At 38.9% G+C, this 25853-nt stretch overlaps 1 protein-coding gene across 1 annotated transcript in view; it reads left to right on the forward strand.

Moving 5' to 3' along the window:
- The window catches only part of PLA2R1 (phospholipase A2 receptor 1), a 43400-nt gene extending 17977 nt beyond the window's left edge, over positions 1 to 25423 (forward strand). Inside the window, exons 10-30 of the mRNA XM_056348752.1 lie at positions 696 to 808; positions 2808 to 2977; positions 4048 to 4250; positions 4541 to 4686; positions 5183 to 5267; positions 6262 to 6394; positions 6855 to 6890; positions 7427 to 7584; positions 10328 to 10392; positions 10799 to 10902; positions 12226 to 12368; positions 13152 to 13269; positions 14107 to 14237; positions 14804 to 14948; positions 17949 to 18187; positions 18696 to 18864; positions 20240 to 20380; positions 20789 to 20905; positions 21331 to 21507; positions 22217 to 22246; positions 22473 to 25423. Of these exons, the coding sequence (XP_056204727.1) occupies positions 696 to 808; positions 2808 to 2977; positions 4048 to 4250; positions 4541 to 4686; positions 5183 to 5267; positions 6262 to 6394; positions 6855 to 6890; positions 7427 to 7584; positions 10328 to 10392; positions 10799 to 10902; positions 12226 to 12368; positions 13152 to 13269; positions 14107 to 14237; positions 14804 to 14948; positions 17949 to 18187; positions 18696 to 18864; positions 20240 to 20380; positions 20789 to 20905; positions 21331 to 21507; positions 22217 to 22246; positions 22473 to 22690 (2841 nt within the window). The 3' untranslated portion in view covers positions 22691 to 25423. The remainder of the gene's footprint in view (positions 1 to 695; positions 809 to 2807; positions 2978 to 4047; positions 4251 to 4540; positions 4687 to 5182; positions 5268 to 6261; positions 6395 to 6854; positions 6891 to 7426; positions 7585 to 10327; positions 10393 to 10798; positions 10903 to 12225; positions 12369 to 13151; positions 13270 to 14106; positions 14238 to 14803; positions 14949 to 17948; positions 18188 to 18695; positions 18865 to 20239; positions 20381 to 20788; positions 20906 to 21330; positions 21508 to 22216; positions 22247 to 22472) is intronic.
- The last annotated feature ends 430 nt before the right edge of the window (positions 25424 to 25853 follow it).

Below are 25853 nucleotides of genomic sequence, written 5' to 3' on the forward strand. Positions count from 1 at the left end.
ATGGTTTATTATCTCTTTTTTCACTTGGTTATTTAAAACATTCAAGCAGGAAGACCAGGCAGGTACCCTGCAAGAACTCATGCCAGTCCTGGTAGCATCTTCTGGGCCCAGAGATGAATTATAAGAAATAAAAGATCGATAGTAAAATACTAGTAAGAAATGAGGCGAGCTGACCACTAACTCAGTGTTCTGGCTCATCTGATAAACCTTGAAAATGGGTTATTTTAATTCTGCATTATTAGAGTAGGATGATCGTTAATTTAAATCTTTTTTTTTTTTATTTGGAAGTTCTGATTGAAAATGAGAAAGGGAGCTGAGAAAAGGTAAATAACTCGAGTGCATTGCTGCATGAAAGGCCAGCAATTTCTGGAATAAATATTGCTGTTTACAGTTGAAGACAAAGGGCAGCTGTAAGCCTTTTTCATAACAACTTAACTGAATCTGGTATGGCAGCGTTTACCCTGCCATGATTACCGCGCGTGCATGTGTGTGTTAAGCTAGTTTTTGCACAATTTAAGGATTTAAACTTTAAACTTTTGTTAAATTTACCCATGTCTTCAGTGACCTTGAGGGTAGAAAGGAAAAGGGCTATAGTGGTGTCAGTGGTGATCAGACAGAAAGTACAAAAGGACATCAAGATTTTAACAACTGTATTATAATTAATAATCTATAAAATAACATTCATTTCTTTTAAGGGATGGGAAAGACATGGTGGATATTGTTACAAAATCGACAGTAGCCTTCGAAGTTTTGAACATGCTTCCAGTGGTTATTTCTGCCCATCTGCACTTGTATCAGTAACAAACAGGTAGTTAATCCCATTAGACAGCGTGAAGGTACCTCTAACAAGAGCTATTCTAACTTTATAAAGTGTTGCATGGCAAAAGATATTACTGTTATGAAATAATTCTTATGTGACAGGCAAGCATAATTACTAACATTGGCTAAAACCAAAGGAGCGCTTTGCTTTATTTTCTAATTGAAAATAAATTTAGTGAAAACCAATTGACAGGCTAATAAACACTTGTAGCAGTCTGCACGTGTGAGCATGTAGGAATCTAAACAAAATGCTTTCTACAGAGGTATGTAACATCTTTATGAAACTTTATTAGTGTACTTGGAAACTATACTGAAAAATGAGAATATATTTAATTTTTAAAAATACATCAAATTTTAATCAAAATCAAATAACATTTTATAAATGTTTACGTATGCATTTTACGTGAGTTTGCAGCAAATAAGGAGGGAGGGTGAATGTTTGAAAGCATCTGAGGTCTGTCTTCCCTTGCTTCATTCCTATTTACCTCTATTCCAGCTTCAGCACAGGCTTTCTCGTCTGCAGATGTCCACATTCTTGGGTTTGCTCTGTTCTCTTCGTGATTTACCCTGTATGTTGGATTCCCGTTAAAGTTCATGACATACTGGTAGACACATCACATACATACTTTTAACTTCCATGTATTTATTGTAAAAAAACCAAACCTGTAAGGCTGAAATCCCCCCTCACTTTAGGATGGGGGAAAGAACTGTAACCACCAGGAATCAGATGAATGATAGCTAGAAACTTTAGGAAAACGCAGGCTACCCCACATAAGGATTTACATTGATGGGAATTGGCCCACCAGGTGGTTTCAGGATTGTGTGCCATGCATACAGCACTGTACTGCAGCGCGACAGTAATCCTTAATGGGGAGGTTAAAGGACAAATTCTCACAACCAAGCATTTGCAGCTCTCTGGAAGCACATCTTCTGTCTTTTTCTGCTTCTTTCTTTTTATTTGATTTTTTTCTGGGCGTAGCCATCACTGTTTATTATGTTAGTTCCTGATGTTGGAGTGGCAAAGGAAGCTTGTTGTTAGTTCACCCCACCCCACCCCCCAGTTACAGCTGAGGTTTGTTGTTCTGGTATGAGACATGCAAAAACTTTTCAGTGTGTTGATCCTGAAATACTCATTTAGAAGTAGGTTGTAAAGGAAGGAGAATTGATATCAAAAGGGAACATGCAGAGGAAATGAAAATTAAATGGAAGTTCTCAGTCACTCTCAGTGTTACAGAAACATTCAGGTTTTTTACATTAATGTCATCCTTATGGTATTTAGCTGTTCTTTTCACCATGTATGAAATCAAGAAGTCATGTAAATCTTTATCAAACTGGGAATTTACTTTGCTGTCTGTATTTGCATAAGAAGCTGATTAAACGTGCTCATAAACTGAAGCATTTTTGTGTAATGCTATACCAATTATGTCTGAGTAAATTACATTTAAGTGACAAATGGATTACTGTATGCAACAATTATTACTTGCAAAAAGGTGTAAATCTCTCACGTAACTTTAATGAAAAAATTAAAGAAGGAAAAAGTGATTCCTTCTGTAGTCAGATCAGCTATGCTTTGAAATCTTCAGCTCTGGTTTCTCAGTGCTGGTTTGTGTGTCCGTTCTGTGCAGAGCTTTTTCTTTTCTTTCTCTGTAGCTTTTTCAGACTCTGCTCTCTTTTCTCTTTTTCTACGAGGAGTTTCTTATTTTTATTTGTGCATCATTAATATATTCTGTATTTAAATCTTGTAGTTCAAGCATTGAGCTTATACGAACTTAATCTACAGTTTCTTTTATGTGCCCAAATGCTGAAAAAAGTTTGTGCTACAGACTTGTGCCTGAAGTTCCCCAGAGCATTCTGTAAAGAAGATTAAGTACCTGTTATATATTTTTCTCTTCTCACACAATTGAAATCTTTTCATGAGAGCTATTCACTGAAATACTGATTGATCTATTTTATTCTAATAAACCTTTTGTCTTGGTCATTTTTTTAAGGTTTGAACAAGCTTTTATCAACAGCATGATCCGTAACATGGTAAAATCTGAGAGAACTTACTTTTGGATAGGATTGCAAGACCTTAACAACACAGGAGAATACTTTTGGATAAGTACAACGGGAAGGAATCTCTCCGTGAGCTACACAAACTGGAACAAGTACCAGCCACGTGAGTAGCACGCCAACAAATAAAGAAATGGCTTGGAGAGGGGTTGCGCGCCCTCCTCCCCCTGCCACCACCCAGCCCTTTCCTCCCTGCCTGGTCAAGGGAGCAGAGAGAGAAGCTCACATTTTCTGTCGGCTCTGTAGCACCATGGATTGAGTCAGATGAGCTGGCAGTCGTGGAGAATCCGGAGCTTCCTGCCCTGCTTTCCCCCCGGGGCGCTGCTATCAGGGGGTCCCCAGCTGTGGCAGGATGCTGGGCATCCCTCTTCCCATCCTCCAGTCTGGCAGGGGGAATTAACAGCCGTGTTCTCCTTGCAGGCACAGCTAATCCCTGAAATATTTTTTTTTTTTTTCCTGAGAGATGTAATTTTTTTACATCTATGTAAAATTTTGTACATTTTCATTCATTTCTTTATGGCCTTTTCAAGGAGGCCATCGGGGCTTCCTGAGACTCCCAGCAAAAGGTCCGAGGGAAGTAATGAATTTTTTATTCAGTAACAGTCACAGTTTGGAATTTGCGTTTTATATGAAAAAAAGAGGGCAGAGATTGCCTTCGATACATTTCTGTCAGAAAGAATACTGTGTGGAAGTTTCTTCTTCCCCTTTAGTTTGCCAACACTTGGTTTGCTTGTTTGATTTTGCTTGTTTTATAGAAATCCAGAGGAAAACATTCCAAGGAAACAAAAAATGGAAAAATGAAATAGCTGTTCAACCTTTGAAACCTAAACTTTTCAGCAGTACCTGAGAATAGACACATAGTAATAAAGACACTCCACTAATTGCTTCTCAGTTTTGGATTCTTTACATTTCTTGCTTTAGTACTGCAGTTTGCAAAAGAACTATTTAAAAATGCATTTAATCTCCTGTGTTTTGTGAGAGGAACCTTTCATCATGGTTTGTTTTACAAGCTCGAGTCAGTCTTCTAAACTGGTTGCTGTCCAAAGAATTTGCCACTTTTAAGTTCATCAGGGTTTTATCCAGAACCTGATGCCAATAAAACAGTCACTTCACAAAAAAAAAATCACAAAATCCAAATGCTTCATTTGGATACTCAGCACCTATTCCCATGTCTAGGTCATTCTGGGGGATGTGTGGCTATGCGAGGGCAGCACCCCATTGGTTACTGGGAGGTGAAAAGCTGTAAGAACTTCAAAGCAATGTCATTGTGCAAGCAAAAAATCAATTCTTATGAAGAACCTGAACTTACTTTTCAAAAACATTTGAGTTCCTGCTATTTTGGATGGGAGTCAGAGGCTAATCTGCTCAACTGTTACAAGGTATGTTGCAAACTTGCTTTGAATTTTTCTGATTCTACATCAGCTTAGGGATCCGCAGTTCCTAAAATATTTTTGATAAAGCATTATTTCTTTCACTCAACAAACAAAAATTGTTACCATCCTTCTCTGCATTTTAAAATGAGTGAAAACCATGAGAATCAGAACTATACTTGGAATATACATGGCTTTACTGTAGGAAAGACTGCAAATAATGATTGATTTTTGTGGGTTTCTGAAACAACTACTCTCCAAAATCAACTATATTTATGACAGTGTTTATTTTATTGCAGATATTTCACAATGAAAAAGTTCTGATGAGAAGAACATGGGATGAAGCAGAAGCGTTATGCCAAGATTTTGGAGCACATCTTGCTAGTTTTAGCCATATCTATGAAGAGACATTTTTAAACAATTTATTATATACAATTTTTGATAGGTAAGTATATTTTCTAACACCAACAAGATTTATCTTAATCATACTAATATGTAAAAATAATCTACAATTTAGGCTCTTCCATCCTCTTTACTAGAGGCTGAAGAAGTCTCTAACATGAACTTAGAAATGTGTGACAAGAAATGTATTAGCAACACTGTAATGTGATTCTTTTTGAAGATGATCTTTGTAGTAGGTGTCAAGCAATTGTTAATGTCAAGGTGATATTCTTGTGAGTTAACATTCCCTGTTGAAATGGAGGTTCGGCAATTTTAATTCTATTTTAAATGTTTTCGTCTTTAAAAATATAGTGTAACATTTCAGTAGGAAAACCAGAGTTTAATTCAAGGATACTAAAAAGTTAAGAAATTTATTAGAGAATGATAAATGGAATCCAAGAAGAAATAAATATGGGGATTTGCACTATTTAAAAAGCAATTTCTGAAATAGCTAAGAAAGGAATTACTGAGAAATGTTATTTTCTTTGTTTCCATCATAGGACAGAAGAAAGACAGTTCTGGATTGGATTTAATAAAAAAAACCCACTTTCTGGGGGGACGTGGCAGTGGTCTGACAGAACACCTGTAAGTATCTGTATAATACCTATTTCGGTAACCTTTCAAGTCATATCTGAGCATAAGTTCACAAATACAAGCCTTGTGAGCAAACGTTGGCCAGCAAGGCTGTTCAGTTTTCGTGTCCATATACTCACTTAAAGTAATTGTTACAACAGGTTTAATAGTACACTACTATTAAAATAGAAGCCTGTGCAAAAGGGCTGTGCAACAGCAAAAGGAAAATTTTGCAAATGTGTTCTTTCCTGCAGATCACATTGTGTTTAGCCCAGGGTGAGGAATATGCAGAATGAACGCGCATATATAGATATATATATATATATGTATGTGTGTGTGTATGTATATGGATCTACACACACATATTTACATATATACACATGCACACACACTGGAAAGCTTTAGAGCTGTGCTTAAATGTTGTGGGTTTTGTTCTATGACTATGCAAGGTTCATGCTTGCATTCTGAGCTATGTGTTTTCTTTTTTAATACCGCTTTTGATTTTGCATACTTGAAGATCTTGGTGCCACATGGCACCCCAATGGTTAGTACCTGGGTTATAAACACTGAACAACTGAAGAAGGGTCAGTTTTTAAATTGTAACTGGTTTTCAGCCTTAACAGTGCCAGCTCTGCCATTGCTACTTAAGCCATTTCAGAATGTGAGTGCAAAGTTCAATTCTGCGACATGTTGAACCAAAACAAAGGCTGGTAGATGTGGGCAACTGCTGCTAATCGCATAAAAAAATTGTTAGGTTTCATGGGTATTCAATTATTTTACAAAGAAGGAGTGTGATATAAGATGAGAAAGTTGAACAGAACATTAGGAGAATGTGATTGTGGACTCTATTTTTTGGATTTTCCCACCATAATTTAGGTGTTCCTGTAGTTGTTGCTTACAATGTTCTTACCGTACACCTCCAAATCCTTCCTTTTTCTCCATAATGATATTTTGAAATGCTTCATCTTGCATTGCTAGTGAAAGATAACAAATGTGCTGTTTTCAGGTTGTATCTTCATTTTTGGAGAGCAAATACATTGAAGATGGCTCAAGAAACTGTGGTGTGTTCAAAGTAAATCGAACAGTCTTTCCAGCACACTGCAATGAAAAGCGTGAATGGATATGCAAAATACCAAAAGGTGAAATGTTAATTAACGTACATTCTCTATTGTACCTGTTACTTGCAAATCAGGAGAGACAAGGAAAAAAAGTATCTAAAAGCCTGCTTTCTAGCCACACCTGGGATTCTCCTCACTGGTCTTGTGCATGAAATCATGGCAAAGCTGTGTGTGGCCTTTGGGCCAGTTGTTGGCCAGTTAACAGGTCTAATCTGTGCAGTCAGATTAAAAATGGATAGCAATGGTTAGCAGCTAGTTAGCAGGAGTTAATAAAAATTCTTATTTATAAAGGTTACAAAAAAAGTTGTTTAGTAAGTGTGCCAATTATTTTATCACGTTTACTTTTTGTCCCTGAATGAGAATAGCAGTTTTCATCATGATTTTGATTAAATGCTTACTGTGTGGAGAAAGCAATTTCAGTGAAATCTCTCTTTTCATTCTTAATCAGTAATGTTTTAATTTATTGACATATTTTTTTCAGGTGTTAAACCAAAGAATCCGTCTTGGTACATAGCTGGTATGGAAACATTTTCTTTTTTTACATCTTGAAACATAACCTGAAAATACAATTTAAGCCGTTGTTCAAAATAAAATAACTAAAATGCTCAAGTTGCATTAAGGAACTCTGTAGGAACCTGTTGCTACAGATCAAAATCTGCCACTTTTGTTTAGGAACACTGCAACATCAGATACTACTTTGGTTAGGTAAAGGCATGTTGGCTGTAATAAGCACAGAACTTTAATAACCTCTCTATCACATTTAAACTGCCTTTTTGCAAAGGCTGGGCAACTCTCTTAATTTATCTTAATTGCTTAATTTATCTCTTAATTTATCTTAATTGCTGTAATATCACAGGATAGCGATTAAAAAAAACCACCTCAGTGCATCTTATTTTTCTCATAAATGGATATGTTAAATATGGTTCTGCTGTTAGTTGTGGTGTATTTGTTCTCTGACATGTGGCAGAAGGTGGGCTGTGGGGGTCACAAAGAATGAGACTTGAAATGCGTTTTTACCCCTGCACGCCACTGACCCTTTTGCTCATTTTCTAGAACTGCCATGGTCGTATTATCAAGGAGCAGAATATCTTTTCCATGTCAGCCCTACGGACTGGGAAACCTATGAGTTTGTCTGTGGCTGGCTTCGCAGTGGAATGGCAACGATCAATTCTTCTGGTGAACAAGCCTTTATTCAAAATAAAATTAAGAAGGTAACAGAAACAACTCCTTTGAAAAAATAAACCCTCAGGGAGTAACTGCCTATTTTCTGCTGCATCTTTTGGAATATCTGGCTGCCTGCTGCTCCAGGTAGAATCCGAAAGATGTTTTACTTCAGAAATAATTCTCTGGCTGTCTCCATTTCCCACATCCCTCCCTGAAGCCCTATTTAGCTGAAGTCAGTAACGTTTCAGAATCTGCAGAATCATCTCTGCTAATGAGCAGGTCGATCGGTCTGCCTCAAAAGGCCTGAGAGCAGCAAAAACCAGCTTCCTATCCCAAAGTTATGAAAGTAGTTAGGAGTAAAGAGAAAGGTTTGTTTCGTATCTGGTGTACATCCTCTGTTTCTTCGTCTTCCACCACCCCTTGATGACCAAGGGGACCTGCTGTGGTTCCTCAGGTGTTCACACAGTGAACATCTGCATCCACCAGGATGTCTCTTGATCCCACACAGGTCCACAGTTATGCTCTGGGAACATTCAGTAACTTGCAGCTGGTCATCAGGTAGTGATACCCAGGGACATTTCTGTGGGTATATGAGCATGATGTAGGCAGTAAGTCCAGATGTTTCAAACGTTCTTCATGGTTTAAATCTTCAACATGATGATTTGAAAAGTTACTTTTGGGCAGAGCTGGCTAATAATGAAGAATTTCTCTGCACCTTAATTAAATCTAGAACTCTAAACCACAGAGGTGGGTGCTTATGACTGTGGATGATCAATTGCCTTTTCCTCTGTGATGCCAGCTTGTGCAACATTCCCATGCATCCACACATTTGTACGATGTCCCCTGAATTAAACCACTTTGTCACTATGGATATTTATATGGGGAAAAAGACATCTGCCTCTAAATTCCCTCCTCTGGATGAAAGCAGAATTTCTGTAGAACCACTCTGATGTAACAAACAGCTTTGAAACTGAGAAATAGCTGCAAGGAGCAGATGAATTATCAAGAAAATTGTCTGTTTTCTTTTAGGTGTTCTCAGTAAAAGCAAAACAAGGAAAATAAATTTTTAAAAAAACCAAACCATACCTGAATAAAAATAGTCTGTATACCTTACCAAGGGCAAAATTCTATGGCTGTAATGTAAAGAGATGTCATAGTGTAATCTTTAAAAGAACCACTTGTTCTGGGTAGGAAAGCTCTTGACCCACACTTAGTTTTGCTTGCACTGTGTACAGCCTTCTCAGCTTTTAAGCTCTAATACAAAGCATAAGTAAAATTGTGTTGTATTAAGATGGGGTTTTTATGTTTCCAAGGAATTATGTGTTATTTTTATCTGCTATTTAAGTAATTTTGTATTAAAAAATGATGAACCGGATTTAAACCAAACAGTTCATGGCAGAAATAGCTTATAATGAAAGAGCAGCATAACTGGCTAGGCTGTCTTCTTCCACATCTACCACAGATTGTGATGTGATGTAGTTACTGCCTTTAGCAAACAATGAATGTTTATGACTTAAAAAATTATATAAAAGATGTGTTTTTCCAACTTTAAGCCAGTTAAAATGGCTCATCAGAATGCTCTTTAAAATCATGTTTACTTACAGGAGATCTTTTAAAAGCGGATTTATTGTTAAAATTAGTGGGGGTGATGGCAGTGTGTGAGCATTCTGCCATGGAAAAGCCAAGGTCAGCCCCTTGGCAATGGAAATCACCTTAACTTCCTTGAGGTGTTGTCTCAGAATATAAGATCTGCAGCTATTTTGAAGCCTGCTGCCTTTGGCTAAGCTCTCCCAGTATGGCCAGGTGTGTCCCTAAGTAATTCTAACTGGTTTCCTGTGGAAGCAGGAGCAAGGATGGCAATCACTATAATAACACTCAGCAGTCCAAATAGACTTTGCATGTGTCATTAGATAATGTGGTCAAACTTTCTTAGCGTGGAATTTGAAATCACATTTTGCACTGTTTCTTTAAAAATTGTATGTGTAGGCTGAGTGCTGCGATTAGAAAACTAAACTCAGGGGCCAGGCCATACCACATCAGACTCTTCCCGAGTCTCTTCTTGGTCAGAACTGTCTATTTTCTTCATTTGACATATAAGCTGTAAGCTGGTGAGACCCTAACTGTAACTCCAAACACAGTGTGGCTGCCACAACACAGGCTGCACTTGGTTTTTTCTGGTAAAAAATAAGTGCTTCTCAGTGACAGGGTGGCTTTTCTAGTGTCCTCCGTGTTCAGAACTTTTTTTGGTTTTGTTGGCTCTTTCCCAAAGACCTCTAAACTATGACTATTGAGTGGCTAACCCTGAAAGTGAAGCCCACTCATAGTTTAAGGCAGAATCAAGTCAGCACAGCAATAAGAAGTGACTGAATTACATTATTTCTGAGACTTTTCCATAATGCTTTGCCTTTTAGGAGTGGAGGTCTAGACCCTTCCATGAGAACAGCAATCAGTCTGGAAAGCATCTCTAAAATTCTCTTGTATGAGCTATACAAAGTCAGTAAATGTTGATAGAATAAGTTTTGGAAACATTAAAGATTGTAAATTCCTAGTTTACAGAAGTTAACATCAGCAATCCGATGGAAACTGGGGGATAAATTAGGCTCTACTTCCGCGAATAATCTTACTGAAGTGACATGAGTTAACATGGGCAGGATTTAGCAACTCTTCTTCCCATTGGAACCCAGTGGAGATGGTATTTGCCTGAATAGAGTCTGACTTTAAGAGTTTGTTAACGCTTTGATAGGAGGGTGACAACAGCTAAACATATGGCAAAACATATTTTTTTTATAGCTATCGAGTAGTGATGTTCACTGGTGGATTGGATTGCACGCAGAAAACCTCAGTGATGAATTTCGGTAAGAGTACCTACGCTTCAGCTGCTGTGAGTTGTGCTTGGCATGCCCTGTTTACAGGCTGCCGTTGAGTCTGATGGACTAAAAGTTTGATGACTGAGTGGGATATTCAAGAGACAACTTCAGTTCTCATGTAAATATAATTCAGAATATATTACCCTTAATCTACCTCCACGTTACAGTATTTCTTCTGAAAGGGTTATAAAAGATACAAGCCAAAGACATGAATATCAACCTTGTAGTTGGTTATCTGGTTTTTTTTTAACACTTGGTTATATATTATATATATATATAAATATAAAATAAAGGTTACATTTTAGCTTGTATCTCCTTACAAATGCTTTTAATGGAGGGTGTATTTTTGGGTAAGGATAGAAAAAAAGTGTAACTACACACTTAACATTAACAGCTGGAGAGATGAATCACCAGTAAAATACCAGAACTGGAATGAAGGATGGGAACGAGATCTGCAGAAACCAGGGAGAAGATGTGGCTTCATTTCATCACAAACAGGTTTATTTTATATTTCTTTTTGCTGCAGGAGTTGTGACTTGATTCTGTTGTTGGCCAAAGAGGTTATTTTTTTTAATTGCTCTCAATAAATGCAATCCATATTAAAGTAATGTTCCAGGGTTATAATTTGCATAGCTGCTTTTATAGTGAAGAAAATAATAGTGAAATATTATTAATATGCTTAGAGACTAGGTTGTAGGATTTAAAAGTATATTAATAGTTCCAGTTCTCTAATGTCAGAATACAAAAATTCCAGTGATACTTATAGTTTAGTTTTCCTTAAGAATCTGTTAAGTGGCACAGCAAAAATGTTAATATATTGCTAGTTTTTACAGTCAGTTTTCTCATAACCAAATGAGCCAGATGGAATGAGCAACATTTTTTCCTATATTTATAAACTGTTCTGTCAGCACACAACTTTAAATACTGAGGTTTCTAACTTATTTTTGATCCCATAGCCAATCTGCTGAGGGATTTTGGGGTACCATGGTTTTGGTGCTAGCCTTTACATCATCACATAGCTCTATATTTTACTACAGTAATACAAAAACAATTTACAGTGCTGGTGGTTCCAGTGATTTCTGTCATCTTACAGTCTCTGTTTTCTGAAGAGGTGCAATTCATATGATGAAGTGAACATATCAGGTTCCATGGAAAAAGTCCATGGATCAAAATATCCAGCTTTGTATTTGTGAGAAGTAACCCAGCTGCACTCTTGTAATCTCAGCCTCAAAAGCCAAAACTGAAAAAATGTAAAACCTTCTAGTTTTCCCCACATGTACTCTTCGGATTTCGATTCACAATGTTCGAATGCTTAAGTTTGACATTGCATTACTGTAGTTAGTATCGGACAAAAGGAAGAGATGCCTGGCCTCCCCTCAGCTGGCCAGCAGATGGGAGCTGGTCAACAGCTTGATGAGTGCACTGAAAAATGTATTTTCCTCCTAAGCAGGTCAGCATTTTAGGTCAGTACCTGGATCTTGCCAAAAATTTTCAATGTAAGGAAGTCAAACTATTTTATCTGGAAGGCATCACTTCTTTAACTTTCCTTTTTTTTTTTTTTTTTTTTTATAACTGATATTTTTTTAAATACATGATCATGTAGACATATGTTATGTGACTCAGTTTGGAGGACTTGGTTTAACTTAATAAAATCAAACTGGGAATAAAAGTATGAGCCCCAGGAGCCATCAAATTCACTGAATGCAGTATGTCCAAATGTATTTCATGTAGAATCTCGTCTCAACCAGTAAAGCTAGCTAAGAAAAAAACCCTTTCCACTTCTGAAGCCTATATTGAGCTATGATTTTTCTTTTTACACAGGACTCTGGGGTGATGAAAACTGTACTGTCTCTCTTCCCTGTATTTGTAAACGTAAAATTGCATGGAAAATAGAGAAAGAGATTCCAAAAGACCAGAACCAACAAGGAATATGTCCCAAAGGCTGGTTGCACTTTGGATTCAAAGTAAAACATTTTTTTCTGCTGTTTGATTATTCAAAATGCTTTCCACATTTATGACAGAAATTGAACTTCTTAAGGATTTTTCAATATTTGAAGATTTTCTTCCTTTTTGAAGGCGGAGCCATTAGGTTGCTGACTACTGACACAGTGATACAAAGGCTTATGGCTATGAAGTAGCTTTGCACACAGAAGTTGTCCTAATAAGGTGTCAAATATTTTGTTTGGCTCAAGGAAGAAAATACTCATATATGCAAAAGCTATCTAAGTGGATTTGTGCATTTGCTGTAAAAAGCCTGCTCCATCCTCTCTTTTCCACTTCGGACAATTTCAAGAGTCTTTTATGGTCTCAAAACAGTCTCTGGGCCCTTGTTGCACTAAGTGGATCCCTAACCGCTGCCGTTCTCTGAAAGAAGCTGTTTCAGATAGGATTCATCAAAGATAATCACAAACCAAAATCTATTTGCAGTTGAAGGTCAAAAGGCAATTATTTCATCAGGCTTCTCTTAAATACATATGTTCTTTAATAGCAACATGCATTGAAGTGGGCAGATTTATCCCGGTGCTGAACTGCAGTGACTTAAAAGGATAAATGTAGCCCAGATTGTGTTTGCCTGTAGTAACTGATTGGAATCCAAGCCTGATCACAGCTGAGAAAGATACCAAGCATGCTGGAGAGGTCCTGTGCAGGACAGAAACAAATGAAGTATTTAATAGTCAGTAATGGTGTGTGAAATGTTTTAGTGATCACTCTTAGTGACTGATAAATTGTTGGGGTTTTTTAAACAGTGTTTTCTGATACAAATTCCAAAGGATCCAGAACATCTGAGAAACTGGTACTCTGCGCAAGAGTTCTGCAGTAGTTATGATGGGTCACTTGCTTCCCTCGAAGATGAGCTGGAACAAGGTAAAGTACTGAAAATATTGTTAAACAAACAAAATTTCATCTTCATTAGGATGCTGTAGTATAGTTTCATCTTGGAAAAAAAGATCGTTCAGATCCTACTCGTGGTTCCATTGCTTTAAACAAATCAGTGTTTCTCTTTCCCAGTTCTCAAAATGTAAAGATTCAAATATTCACTGAGCCATAGGATAGGTGTTTTGAGGAGCAATTATAATTTCTGTTGTTCTTACTACCATGCATTAGAAATAGAAAAAAAAAAAATGGAATATCCATTTAAAAATTTGTATGTAAGATTTCTACCTTGGAAATGCAACATAACCCTGTTACAAAAGCAATCTCATTTTTACCCTTTAATAGTACTTTAAATCTGATCTATAGGATAGCACATAAGCATAGCACTAGGCTGGAACTGTCAGAGAAATAAATGCCAGCACATTCAGAAATAATTATAATCCCTATTAATAAAAATCTGTGGTTGAATTTCATACATCTGTAAAACTTTATGTGGAGGTGGGAGGAATCTCACTGGACATCTTTAGTTGAGGAATCGTATTCTCAGCTAAAACTGAGAAAAACTTCCAGTGGGACAGTGCCCTGAACTTCAGTTGTTCAAGCTCTTCAAGCTGATGTGAAAGTTTCTGGAAGACTTATTAGTTAATGGGTAGATCCTAACCCAACTGAAGTTAATCAGTTTAACTGATACATTTAGATGATACTGAAATACTGCTCGTGTTCTTACTTTCTAGTAATTATGTAGTGTCATTGACTAGTAATCAATTTTTTCAGTGCTTTAATCTGTTGGAAAAGAGTTGATCCATTTATTCCTGTCTAATTTTCCAGCTTTCATAACAATGAATCTATTTGGACAGAAAACCAGTGTTTGGATAGGTTTCCAGAGTGACGATTATGAAAAATGGGTGAATGAAAATCCTCCAATGTATTCCAACTGGTCTCCAGTCGAAGTAGTGGATGTGAGTATTTCCAGGTGGTTTAAGGACAGTGCAAAGTTGTTCTGTCCATAAAAATCACAACTGCCACAAAGACAAGGCCAAACTTGTTAAGCAACTTAGTCTTCTCTTAATTTTTGCTACTTCAGACAGCTGTGGGCAGGTATTTATGGGCATAACTAGAGGCAGCAAAAAAGGAACTACTGAGACAGCTATTCACGTAATCGGTGGCTATAGTCACATTCTCTTGCAAGTGCATTTAAGCAACATAGTTTAAATTAGATGGTTAGTATCGTATGCTGGGGCTGAACAATGTTTAGGAGTAAGATTATAAATTTTGCATTTTAGTATGTTGGTTTATGCCATGTTAGTCTATATTGGGCTTAGTATTTTAGTTTGAGTGAAAGCTTGTGACCTTTTTATTGCGAGGTTATTGCTTCAGGTTGTGTATGTGGGAGCCTTCATTGTTCCACCTAAATACTTGTAATAGTGACTTTCAGGTAATTATTCTTCTAAATTTAATGTAATGATTATGCATTGTTTTACACAGTGTCTTTTTAAATTAATGTAAGTTTCGATGTTGATTGCAGAGACAGCGGTATAACAGTGCAAACATTCAAGATCAACTTCCGCTATGTACACTGGTATCAAATAACCCTAATTTTTATTTTACGGGAAAATGGTACTTAGAAAACTGTCAGAAAAATTATGGATTTGTCTGCCAAAAGACTCAGGGTAAGGTTTTATTTTGCTTTGCTTTGCTTCTATTCTCTTTTCTTACTATAATGAATTAATCTTTATTGTCATCTAGAAGCAGCTTGCTATAGGAGTCTGTAAAACCAGGAACATAAAAGTTTTCTAAGATAGTTTGATATTTAGATAGTCTAGCTTTTCACTATTTAATAAATCAATAGCTGTGATGTAGAAGTAATTTCTAAAAAAATGTTCTGTTATTAAGTTCTCTTTCTAACTGAGCTTTCTGTTGCGTATCAGAATCAGGAATAGAGATGAAATTTCATGTGTCTGTCATGGCAGCAGAGTAACCACACAAAATCACAAAAGGCAAAACTGAGTCTATTTTTGATTAAAATATGATTTTTCTAGTTTTATTTGATGGGGGAGGACACAACTTGCAATATTGGATCAGACTCGAGGAATGTGAACAGTGCGGACCAACTGGCTGATCAAATAGAGTTTGGCTTTTCTTTTCACGCTTCTGTAGTTCTGTTACCGTGAAGTTCACTTGCCTGAAGCATGAAGCTTTTGTGGGGCACACGCGTTGTTTGGTTTCCTCAAGCCACGCTCTGGCGCTGCCTCCCGCATCGGGAGCCGCTGGCTTCCCTGGGGCGCTCAGGCAGCTTGGGAGCCCCATCCCAGGGGCTGCCAGCGGGAAGCTGCCAGCACATGTTACCAAAATAGACCAGCGACAAATTATTAACCCTAAAGCAAAGGAGGGAAGTGATCTGAGCCTGTAGGGAGTGTCCTTGGGTGCCTGCTTACTGCGAGGGTGGTTTTATATGGCTCAGCTTTATATAGCACCACTTAGTTAAACCCTGGGTCTAAAGAGACAATCCCCTCCTGCTGGCTGCCTGGCAGGCAGGGAGAGTGAGTTGAGAGGTAGAATAAACAAATACAAGCTTTGGGCAGCGCTCACATGTGGCTTTAGCAAACCATAGCTGTATTTGACATCATTGATTAGTGCTGGAGTAATCCTACACGTAGTGTAGAAAAAATAAATGCATGCATTTTCCTGCTGGTTTGTTTAGTTTACCTCCCCAGTGTTTATTTTTTTAACCCTTGCTGCTGCTTCAGACAGATGGCAAAGGCATTAAGAGGCAGGAAGGAGAGCCGCTGCCCCCGGCCAGGCTGCAGGGTGCCTGGGGAGGGATGGGGCTGCAGTGGGTGACCAGGACCCTCCCATGTTCCCTGGTCAGGTGCACGTGAGAGTGGCCGATGGGCCCTGGCCAAAGCACCGTGGCGATGGGGGGGCTGCGCTGTGCCTTGGGCTCGGTGCTGCCCGCCTGCCCCATGCGCAGCAGGGTGTTCCTGGGGGTGAGGGGGGCAGTCCTGCCTCCCTGCTGTGACACCCACGGCACGCTCCCAAACCATTGAGCAGCTCAGCTTGCTAATTCAGCAGAAAACACTCTGGTCTTTTCCCCTTTCCCCCTACTTGCCCCCTGCCTTCAGCTGATGTCATTTTGTGCCGTTTTTCCAGGCTGCATCAGCCCAATGCAGGGTCAGGCAGGTGCCAGACCTGTGCATGGGTATGTGAGCTGGAAGAGCAGAGGAGCAAGGAAGGGAGAGGTGGGACAGCCTCTTGCTGGCAGTAGTGAACTGCTAAATTTGCTCAAATGTCCAAACAAATGTGTCAGCTCCTGGGAAGATGAGATGGTGCTTTGCTTCTGCTATCCTGCCTGCATCCCATCTTCCCTTTTTTGAATTATTCTCTGTAGGAGGCTAAAATGAAATACACCAGCAGGAGAGCTGAACTGGACTCTGATCTCTTAGGGATGCTTGAGTTGGGATTTTCCTGCACTTCCTGCCTTTTCTTAAACAGTGACACACACTAAAAGCTGGAGCAAAATAGAGTGCTTCAGTTAGCTCAAGAGCATAACTTTTTATTGATTAGAAATTTCTAATTGTAAATGATTTGTGAATGACAAATAATAAATGTGTACTATTTTAATATGCTTGTTAACACTCCTCTCTTAGTCATAATGGGAACCAATTCTAAAACCACTCCACCTCATAGCAGAGTAACCACTTCATTTTGTAATCACAGAGTTTTACAGACAGAAGTAACTTATCCAAACTGACAAAGGGGATTAAAGCTGAGGTATTGCTTTAACAGCCTTGTTTAAAGTATACTGTGAGCATTCATACACATTAGCAAAGGCATTTGCCTCCTCTAGAAAAGCAAGCGCAGCAGCATCACAGACTGGGCTGGGGTGCAGATGGTCTCTGCCTCTTCATTTTTTTTCTTATGGAAGGCTCTACCTTTTTATATTTCTTAAATCTAAAAACTCTGCTTCTTCCTTTCATTGTTTTGGACATTGATATGTTAGTTTATCATCAAAAACAGATTTAAGTCTCCATGCACTTAAAGATTTCTCTTTAAGTGCCAATACTGTGATCCTCTCTGCGTTGGCTCGGGGATTGTACAGATGAGCTCAGGAAGCTCCCGAGCACGCAGTTGTACCATAAGCAAAAGTTTTTCATCCTCTCAGTTGTGCCAGTATAATCACTTGTGAGGTCAGGCTTTCTGCTGTAAACTGAACTTGGAAATTACCCCTTTTTTGACCCATTATTTTTCATAATCTAAATTACATGCGCGGTATCTGGGATAAGAGCACTCTGCAGCCCACTACTATTGGACGTTTGGGATACGTCTAGATCCCAGATGATTTCTTACAGATCTTCAAAGATCCAGTCAGTGGAACTAACTCCATCCAGGGTTTTGGGGGTTTTTTTTGTTGTTTGTTTTTTTTGTGTGTGTGTGAGATACATTAAACTCATTCACTCCTGTGATGAGTTTTGTGCTGTGATGGAATTTCAGATCCTGCTCTAGTAGTCATTGTCTTTTTCTTGTTAAAGCTTACAATGCCTTCCTGAAACCAAGGAGTTTGCAATTTTTAGATTTGTTTTTAAGGATAGTTCTGATTTTTTAGGAGCTATTCTGCTATGTTCAATCTGTGTTAAAAAATAAATAAATCCTTTCTTTCTGTTTAATAACAGACACATCCAGACATGTCATCAATGCATCTGAAATGTACCCTGTGCCAGATACTTTAGAATATGGAAACAGAATGTATAAATTAATACGTGGGAATTTTACATGGTCTTCAGCTTTGAAAACCTGCATGGCAAATGGGGCAGAGTTGGTCAGCATTACGGACCAGTATCACCAATCTTTCCTCACGGTCATTGTGAATCAGCTGGGCTACAACCACTGGATTGGGCTGTTCACTTCGGATGTACGTAGTGCACTCCCTGGCTGTGAATGTGATACCGCCATGGAGTTTTTCCGATAACAAGCTAATGAGCTGTGTCGTTCATTTGAAGTCACGGGAAGTCCTGGGAAGCTTGAGCCCTAACCATTTTTTTGCAACCTAATGTATAAGTCTAATGAGAGCCGCTTTGGTGCTATGACTAATGAAAACTAAAAGCCATAGAAAACATTTAAAAAACAAACAAAAAGTCTCTTGTAGTGTCAGCATTGAAGTGATGTTGTTTCATTTGTAGTGTCTCAACGGCCCAAATAACCACTTGCTGAAAACAGCAGGTTAGATGTAGTGTGTGGTCTCCCAGAAGTAAGTTGGGAGGATCCTTGGGATCTGCCTTTTGTAGATCCTTCTGGATCTACCCAGCCTTTGGAAAAGTAAAAGACATTCTGTAATACCTGGTGAGAATGCCACCAGGAGAAGATGAACTTGTGTGGTGCTAAAGCATATTGGAAAGATAATCTGAAATTTGTTTTGGCAGAACGGGCTTAACTTTGAATGGTCAGATGGGACTAGGTCTTTGTTTACCTTCTGGGAAGATGACGAGTCCCAGGCCTTTGGTAGCTGTGTTTACATGGATACTTCGGGGCACTGGAGGAGTGCCAACTGTGAACGACTTCTGCAAGGAGCAGTTTGCCATGTGCCACCCAGTAAGTCAGAGTTAACCGTTATATGAGATCCTTGCAGCTCCGAATGTGTGTATTGGCAGTGGAAGTGTATGAAAGGAAATTAATTGGCTTGAGGTTGAGCAATGATGATAGTATTATTCAAAACTGAAGTATATTTCTGGCATTTCCTTGCTTTGTCTTCTATTTGTGAAACCATTTTCCCCCCTAAATTATTTGTCATCAGGTCTGGTCCATAAAAGAACGGAAAGAGAACTTTCACAATAGAAAAGGAACAGGAAGATTACCTAACATGTCTCCTCAGTGAACACTGTATTATCTTTGAAAAATGATGATTGCTAATAACCTAGCTTGAAGGGAAATAAATTCGGTTTGCCACAGTTAACTGGGGGATGGGAGAAGGGAAGCATTTAGAGCAAAATGAAAAATCAGAGGCATATTTTCACTGGTTGCACATAAAAGTTTATTTTGCAACTTTTTTTGTTGTAAAGATAAGAATATTTTCCTGTATCCTAAAATATGTTGAGTTTCCTGCAATACTCTGTCGATTACCTGGGCTTCATCTGAATCTAGAATTCAGGTCTGGAACTGCATTCAGTGCAAGACTGCGGTCTTCGGCAGCATCCAGTTCTCAAAAGAGTTCCTATTTAGTGGTATTGGTCACCAGGGGTTTGCCTGCATTTATTACAGCTTTTGGACCTGTTGAGAAGGAAGCTATTTTGGAATCCTTCAGGACAAAAATTATTCTTGATCGTAGTTTTGTCATAAAGCTGACTGATTTTTCCAATGTGTTTGTCATGTTATGTAATCATATATAGCCTAAGGTTTACTTAATTTTTAAAAAATGTGTTTTGTAGCAAAGTAGGAGGCTTGTGAGACTATAGGTAACGTAGCTGAACCTACTGGGAAGTGATGCTGGGTATCACAAAATGAGCTTGTAGGGTTGGCCTGAGTCAGAGGGGCTCTTTGCTGCAGCACATTGCACTCCAGGGGGGCTGGCAGCTGCTTACGGTGGGAAGCTCTCCTCTGTGCCGTGGTATTTGGCACAAGTTACCTCTGTGGCTTAGAGGAGAGAATCTCTGCAGTCCTTGGAAATCCCCAGCCCTCTGGGAGATGCTGGGCAGCCCGGAATGCTCTGATCTGTACTTTGCTCACAGCACCCTCTGCACATCAGTACCAGTTAGATTGTCCTGATTTGCTGTTGCAATCAAGCAAGGCTTCTGATCAGAAGTAAAACCAGCTTTACTCTTCCAATACAAATATATACTAAATTTTCACTTTGAAAAATAGAGGCATAACCCAATAATGTGTTTATTAGCATTACTGCAAAACTGCACGTGGAATGTTATATTAATGTGTATGTTGTGCCAATAAACCCGTGCTGTTATTTCTATCACAGAAAAGAAACTTACTGCCTATAAAGGCTTATGTTCAGAAAAAACTGTTCCCTGGATCAAATTCAAAAACAGTTGCTACAGCTTTTCCACAGTTCTGCAGGGCACAAGTTTTGATACTGCATATGAAGTCTGCAAAAATCAAAGTAAGTGATTATTTTGTAGCTGCAAAATATCTTCCTAATATCTTAAAAAAAATACGTGTTTTCTGAACTGGCTGAAATAATGTCGTGTGTTTTCTCTAGTTCATGATAACGATAGTGAAGCTCATAAGCCAACTATGAAACTGTTGTTCCTTTCCTTGTGAAAATACTGATTTCTGAAAATACACATAAAATTATTTTTTCCCCTTCAAACTTGTTTTAGAATCATGTAAGAACAGTTTTATATCATGCTGAACATTTTCACGTTAATTGCAAATTTAAGAACTTACAATGCATAACCAGACTTCTCAAGGTTTTCAGTTAAGGCTTATAATACTAACTTTTTGAAATGCAATGTTTTATTTTAATCACATGGATTGTTTGAAAATTTGTTCTGTGTTTAATTTATAGGATCAAATCTTCTGACTATTCAAGATGAAGATGAAAATGCCTTCATTTTGGAAGAATTGCACAGTTTTGGTTATTCAGTGCAAATGGTTTGGTTGAACATCCTGCTTGTTACAGAGAGTAAGTTTTGAGTGGAAGAGAACTGTTTGTAAGAACCTGGTTTGGTTTTTTGTCATTTTAATGTTAGTGTACCTATCTTCCAAAACCCTTGTTACTTTTTGAGATTTTTTTTCACTGCTTATGACCTGTTTATGATGCAGTAAAATCAGCCAAGCTTTCTGTAATCGTTACTTGTTAGTATTCTGAAAACTCATTATGTATGCATGCATGTGAATCCCTTTGTTCTTAAAGAAGCACTACAGGCCACCTTCTGTGTCAAATGCGTAGGTTGTTTATAAATCCTGCAAGGAAAAAAAAAGGTAATATAGTGGCCAAGCAGACGAAGTACAGTATTTGTTTTTTATGTGAGGGTAAGTGCAACTGAAACAGAGATATTTATCAAAATACTCTGCTATTTTATAATGATTTATAACTTATGCCCTTAGATGAGACAATCTCCTGGCTTGATGGTTCTCCCTTAAATTATTCTAACTGGGGCATCAGGGAGCCTGAATTTGATCATCTCAAAGGGAATTTTTGTATCAGCCTGAGGACCACAGATGGAGTCTGGCAATTATCTCCATGCAGAGAAAAAAAAGGTTTTGTATGTAAAATGGATGCAGGTATGTGCTTCCATGAAAGAAGGTGGTTGTGTCCTTATAACCATTGTTTAAAATGTTCCTTGTTGCTTGTTTACTTGCTCTTGGTTTTCATTTAAATAATTCTGTCCCTTGGGATTAGAAAAAATACTTACAAAAAACCCAGTCAGCCAGGGTAACTTTCTTTTGAGGAGCCTGGGCAGCTGTTGTGTTATCGCTGACTGCGGTATGACTTTCCGTTGTATGGGCGAGCCATGTGCAGACCACCAGGCTGACCCACAGACCTCACAGCATGGGCAGGTGCAGCCTGGGAGAGCTGCACGGACACCGTGTCAGTAGGAACGTGGGTCTGTGAGAGAGCTGAAGTGTTTCCAGAGTCCACCCAAAATGCCTGAGTCACTGTTGGACTCAGCCGCTAGGTTAATCTGCTGCTGCACAGTCCCGCTTCTGCATTTCTGCTTTAAAAAGTGGGTTTAAATAGTGCTGTTCATCCTTGCCCAAATGTCAATTAATATGTTCCGCCAAATGTAAGGGATTTTAGCTAACAGGTTAGGTCAAGTTTAACTTGGCCAGTTGGAATCCCATTGACATGGTTCCAATTAAACAAAGAACAGCCTGCCCTTGCATGGCTTTGGGTAGGTTATCTTCTCGGTATCAATTTTACAGTGAGTATATATAGCAACTTTTGTTAGCTCTGTGGGTAATTTTATGACAGTTCTGGGTTCTATTTCAGATATCAATGCAACAGAACCCTCTGAAAAAGGTAAGTTCCTTCTATACTTTCTTAATTTTTTTTTAGAAGCAGTAATAACACATTTTGAGCCAATACTTTGTGAAGTAACATTTTTCACTGTTAAACCTATAATTTAAAATGCGTGACTTATAAGGAGTAATAATGTTTTCCATAAAACATCTGTATGTTTATATTTAGAGTTATCTATAATTATAGCTATATCTGCTTAGTAACAATTTCTGTCCTTCCCTTATAGCATCATACCGTGGGCTTGTGGCTCTGGCTGTTCTCGTGACGCTGGTGATGTTGGCTGCCATTTCCCTGTTTCTGTGGTGCCTGCACAAACAGAATAACCAGCTCTTCCGCAGGATACTGTGGGTCAGAAATGCCTATTTGCCACAGATTAACGCTGATGTTCCTGCTCTGGAAGAAAGCATCCTCATTTCTGATTTTGAGAGAAGTGACGACAATTAATTCATCAAAAGTAGCAAGTGGTCATTGTCTTCTGTGTGAAACTCTGTGATCTTCTCGGGAGTCCCTTGGGGCACCCGTGTTCAGAGGAAGCCTTGTAGCCATTGGTGTGAATGCCACAGGGGCTCCCTACCCTGGAGAGCTTTTGCTTTGTGGCAGGATGAGGTGAGGACACAAGGCAGAACCATGGAAAAATTGTCTTCTCGGGGACAAGCCAGGAACTGAAAATACTCCCACACCATAAACCTCCAGCCTCTCACATGGAGCAGTCGTGTCTGAGGCCCCACAGCCATGGGCATTTTCATGCAACTTTTTCCTTCATGGACATTTGGGCTTTTGTGTTTTGGTTTTTTTACGTCGCAGAATCTGCTCATGAGCCAGCATTAGAATTTGGCCTTGAATTTAGGAGCTCTAAAACATTTTCCGAGGTTTATGGGGTAGGGGTTTTTTTCTTAATAGCCATTCCTTCTACAAACTGAACAGTTATTTTTTCAGACAGAGGATTCTTGCCAGGCAGATTTCCAGTGAAATCACTTTTGACTTGGGAGTGCCAGAGTTCTGGTGGTTTGACCCACGATGCTTAGTTCACATTAGAAAATAAATTAGTCTAGCGATATAATGGCATATGGGCTTTGTCATCCTGAAGTTAATATATTTGAGATGCATCCAGCAGCCTGTTAATGATTTAACCGTGTGATCTCTCACCTGAGTTATTTTAGAAATGGAATGCCATCAACCTCATTTAAAGATATTTTTGGGCAGTATCTGTTCAAGGAAAACAACCTCTTATAAATCTTGCTGAAGTTATGGTAATAAATTGTTTTACTGTTCACCTACAGTATTTCTGCAGTATTCATGTATGCTCCTCTGAGACCCTGCTCTCGGCAGCTAAGGACAATGTGTGAGGGAGCCACATTGCTGTTCCCAAAGGGTGCTATAGTCCTATAACCCCATGTAGCAGACCCTCAGGACACTTTTCACTTTCAGCGTTTGTACGAAGGTGCTAATGAAGGAGATGATTCCACAGGCCAGCTGGGCTGCAGGCTGGCGGCTGTGAAGGACCCGGCGCGGGTCTCTGCACTACCTCAGTTACAGGGGCCCGGGACAGCATCGCCTGCTCTCCGTGGGACTTCCACCACCCTAACCAGTCCTCCACCCACGCCTCTGAAAATACCCGGGAGATTTTCAGGGATTTTATTTTTTGTTTTTATTGCAGCATGGAAAAACAAATGGTTAGTCACGACAAGTTACTTTGGAATGGATTTACTGTGCCTTCAGTCATCTCTTAAAGCTGCTGCAAAGGGCTGCAGTTATTGTTAGGTTTGTTGGTTTGTTTGTTTTAAGATGACTCATTGTAACAATTTTGCAAAAGCCCTAAGACAGAGGAGGTATGTTCCTCAGAATTAAGCAAGCAGCCAAGGCCAACTGAAATGTTTTTACACACTATTTGTGCATGTGCACAGGAATGTATGACTGCCTTTTAGTTAGATTTCACATGGCCAATTCTAGAAACAAAAATTGCCTGTTCTTGTCATGATTATGTATAGGGCTATTTTAAAAAATTGTTATTACATAGACTATTTCTGTGCTGGTTTACAGAACCATTCAAAATGTCAAAGAGGCTGCAGATGATTTTCATGCCAATATTATTTTCAATTTACTGTTTCAAATAACCTCTATGGGTGTAGCTATCACAAGTTCTCTAATCTGAGATTTTTTCCATCATATAAAATATAAACAGCTTTTCTGTGTATATTTTGTCTAATGGCTTGACCCCATACATTAGTGTTCAGTAATGTTTTAGAAACTCAAACGTTTAGTCCTCTAGATTTGTCTATGGGACTGTTTTTATGTGAAGTCCACTATCAGAATTTGTGTACTGCATCTTTTGAGTGCAATTCCCAAATAATCTGCTGTTGATATGTATGAACTGTGATAGCTTCTTTACCACCAAAAGAAAAGGAAGAAAAAAGGGTGTGACCATCTCTCCCTTCCCCATGAGAATGTCGCCTATTTAAACTACAGTTGGAGGAACTTACACCAACAAATCCCTTTCATCCCATTCACTGACAAGTGTGTAGAAGCTGCCTTCCTGCAGCACCAGCAAGCACAGTGGCTTGGCAAGGTGCTTTTTGTTTGCTAGAGCAAGCCGTGTCATCTCCAAGGACATGTATTTATCAGACTATGATGCTGTTATACCAGTTATGCAGGCTCTTGTCGCATTTTGATGTGGTTAATGAAGGTGTATTTTTTTTCCAGAAAACTTGACATAAGCATTTAATCAATTTTCCTTGAGGTATGTTGTAATCTTTTAAATATATTTGAAGGGCTGTGGTATAATAAATAACCCTACCCTCAAAATAGTGATCATTGATTATAACATCGACTCCGATGTAGATGATCTTGCATTAAGGGAAAAATAGTTCAAGCGGTGTTTTCTTCCTACTTTGAAAGGGGTTTGAGGGAACAGATCCTTAAATATTTATTTTTAAGTCTTTTATCATTTAACTTTTATAATTGCAGGTATTACTCACTCAAGAGTGTAATCACTGATTGTTTCTAGTCTTCATTCTGGATTTTGTTACCCATAGCTTTCATTTGTTTTCCCTTAATCAGAGGTCCTTCCATACCGTTCCTGAACGGAGTATGTGGAGACTCTTTTTACTGCTGACCTTGATGATATCGGCTGTGAGATTCACTGTATTATTTCAACTGGAAGATTAAAGCGTGAATAGTAATTTTCTGTGCTGTAATTCTTCTTCCTGAATCTTTCCCCAGCTTTAATTAGTTGCCAGGCTTTAGTGTCTCGTAACAGCAGTCCCCAGGCTTCACACCGGGTCATCCTGGTAGGAGAGGGACAGCTGCACCAGCCTGCTCTCTGGCTACATGGCTGGACCTAGACCTGGGCACTGCAGACAGTCTCCACACACGTGGTGGTCCCAGCGTTTCCCAAGGTGTGGATGAGGATGCCCCAGGACGTGTGTGCATAAGGTGCGGAGAGGAGGAAGGAGCCACAGCACCATTAGTGAGGATGATGGATGGGAGCATGGCGATGATGCACAGATATTCTTCCAGCCTATTGCCTGTTCCCTGCAGCCCTGGGAGCTGGGGCACCAGGGATGAGTGATGGGCTGGAGGAGTTTTCCTGCTGGACTGTGGAGGCTGT

This window comes from Falco biarmicus, chromosome 8 (assembly GCF_023638135.1).
Source record: "Falco biarmicus isolate bFalBia1 chromosome 8, bFalBia1.pri, whole genome shotgun sequence".
Classification (NCBI taxonomy): domain Eukaryota; kingdom Metazoa; phylum Chordata; class Aves; order Falconiformes; family Falconidae; genus Falco; species Falco biarmicus.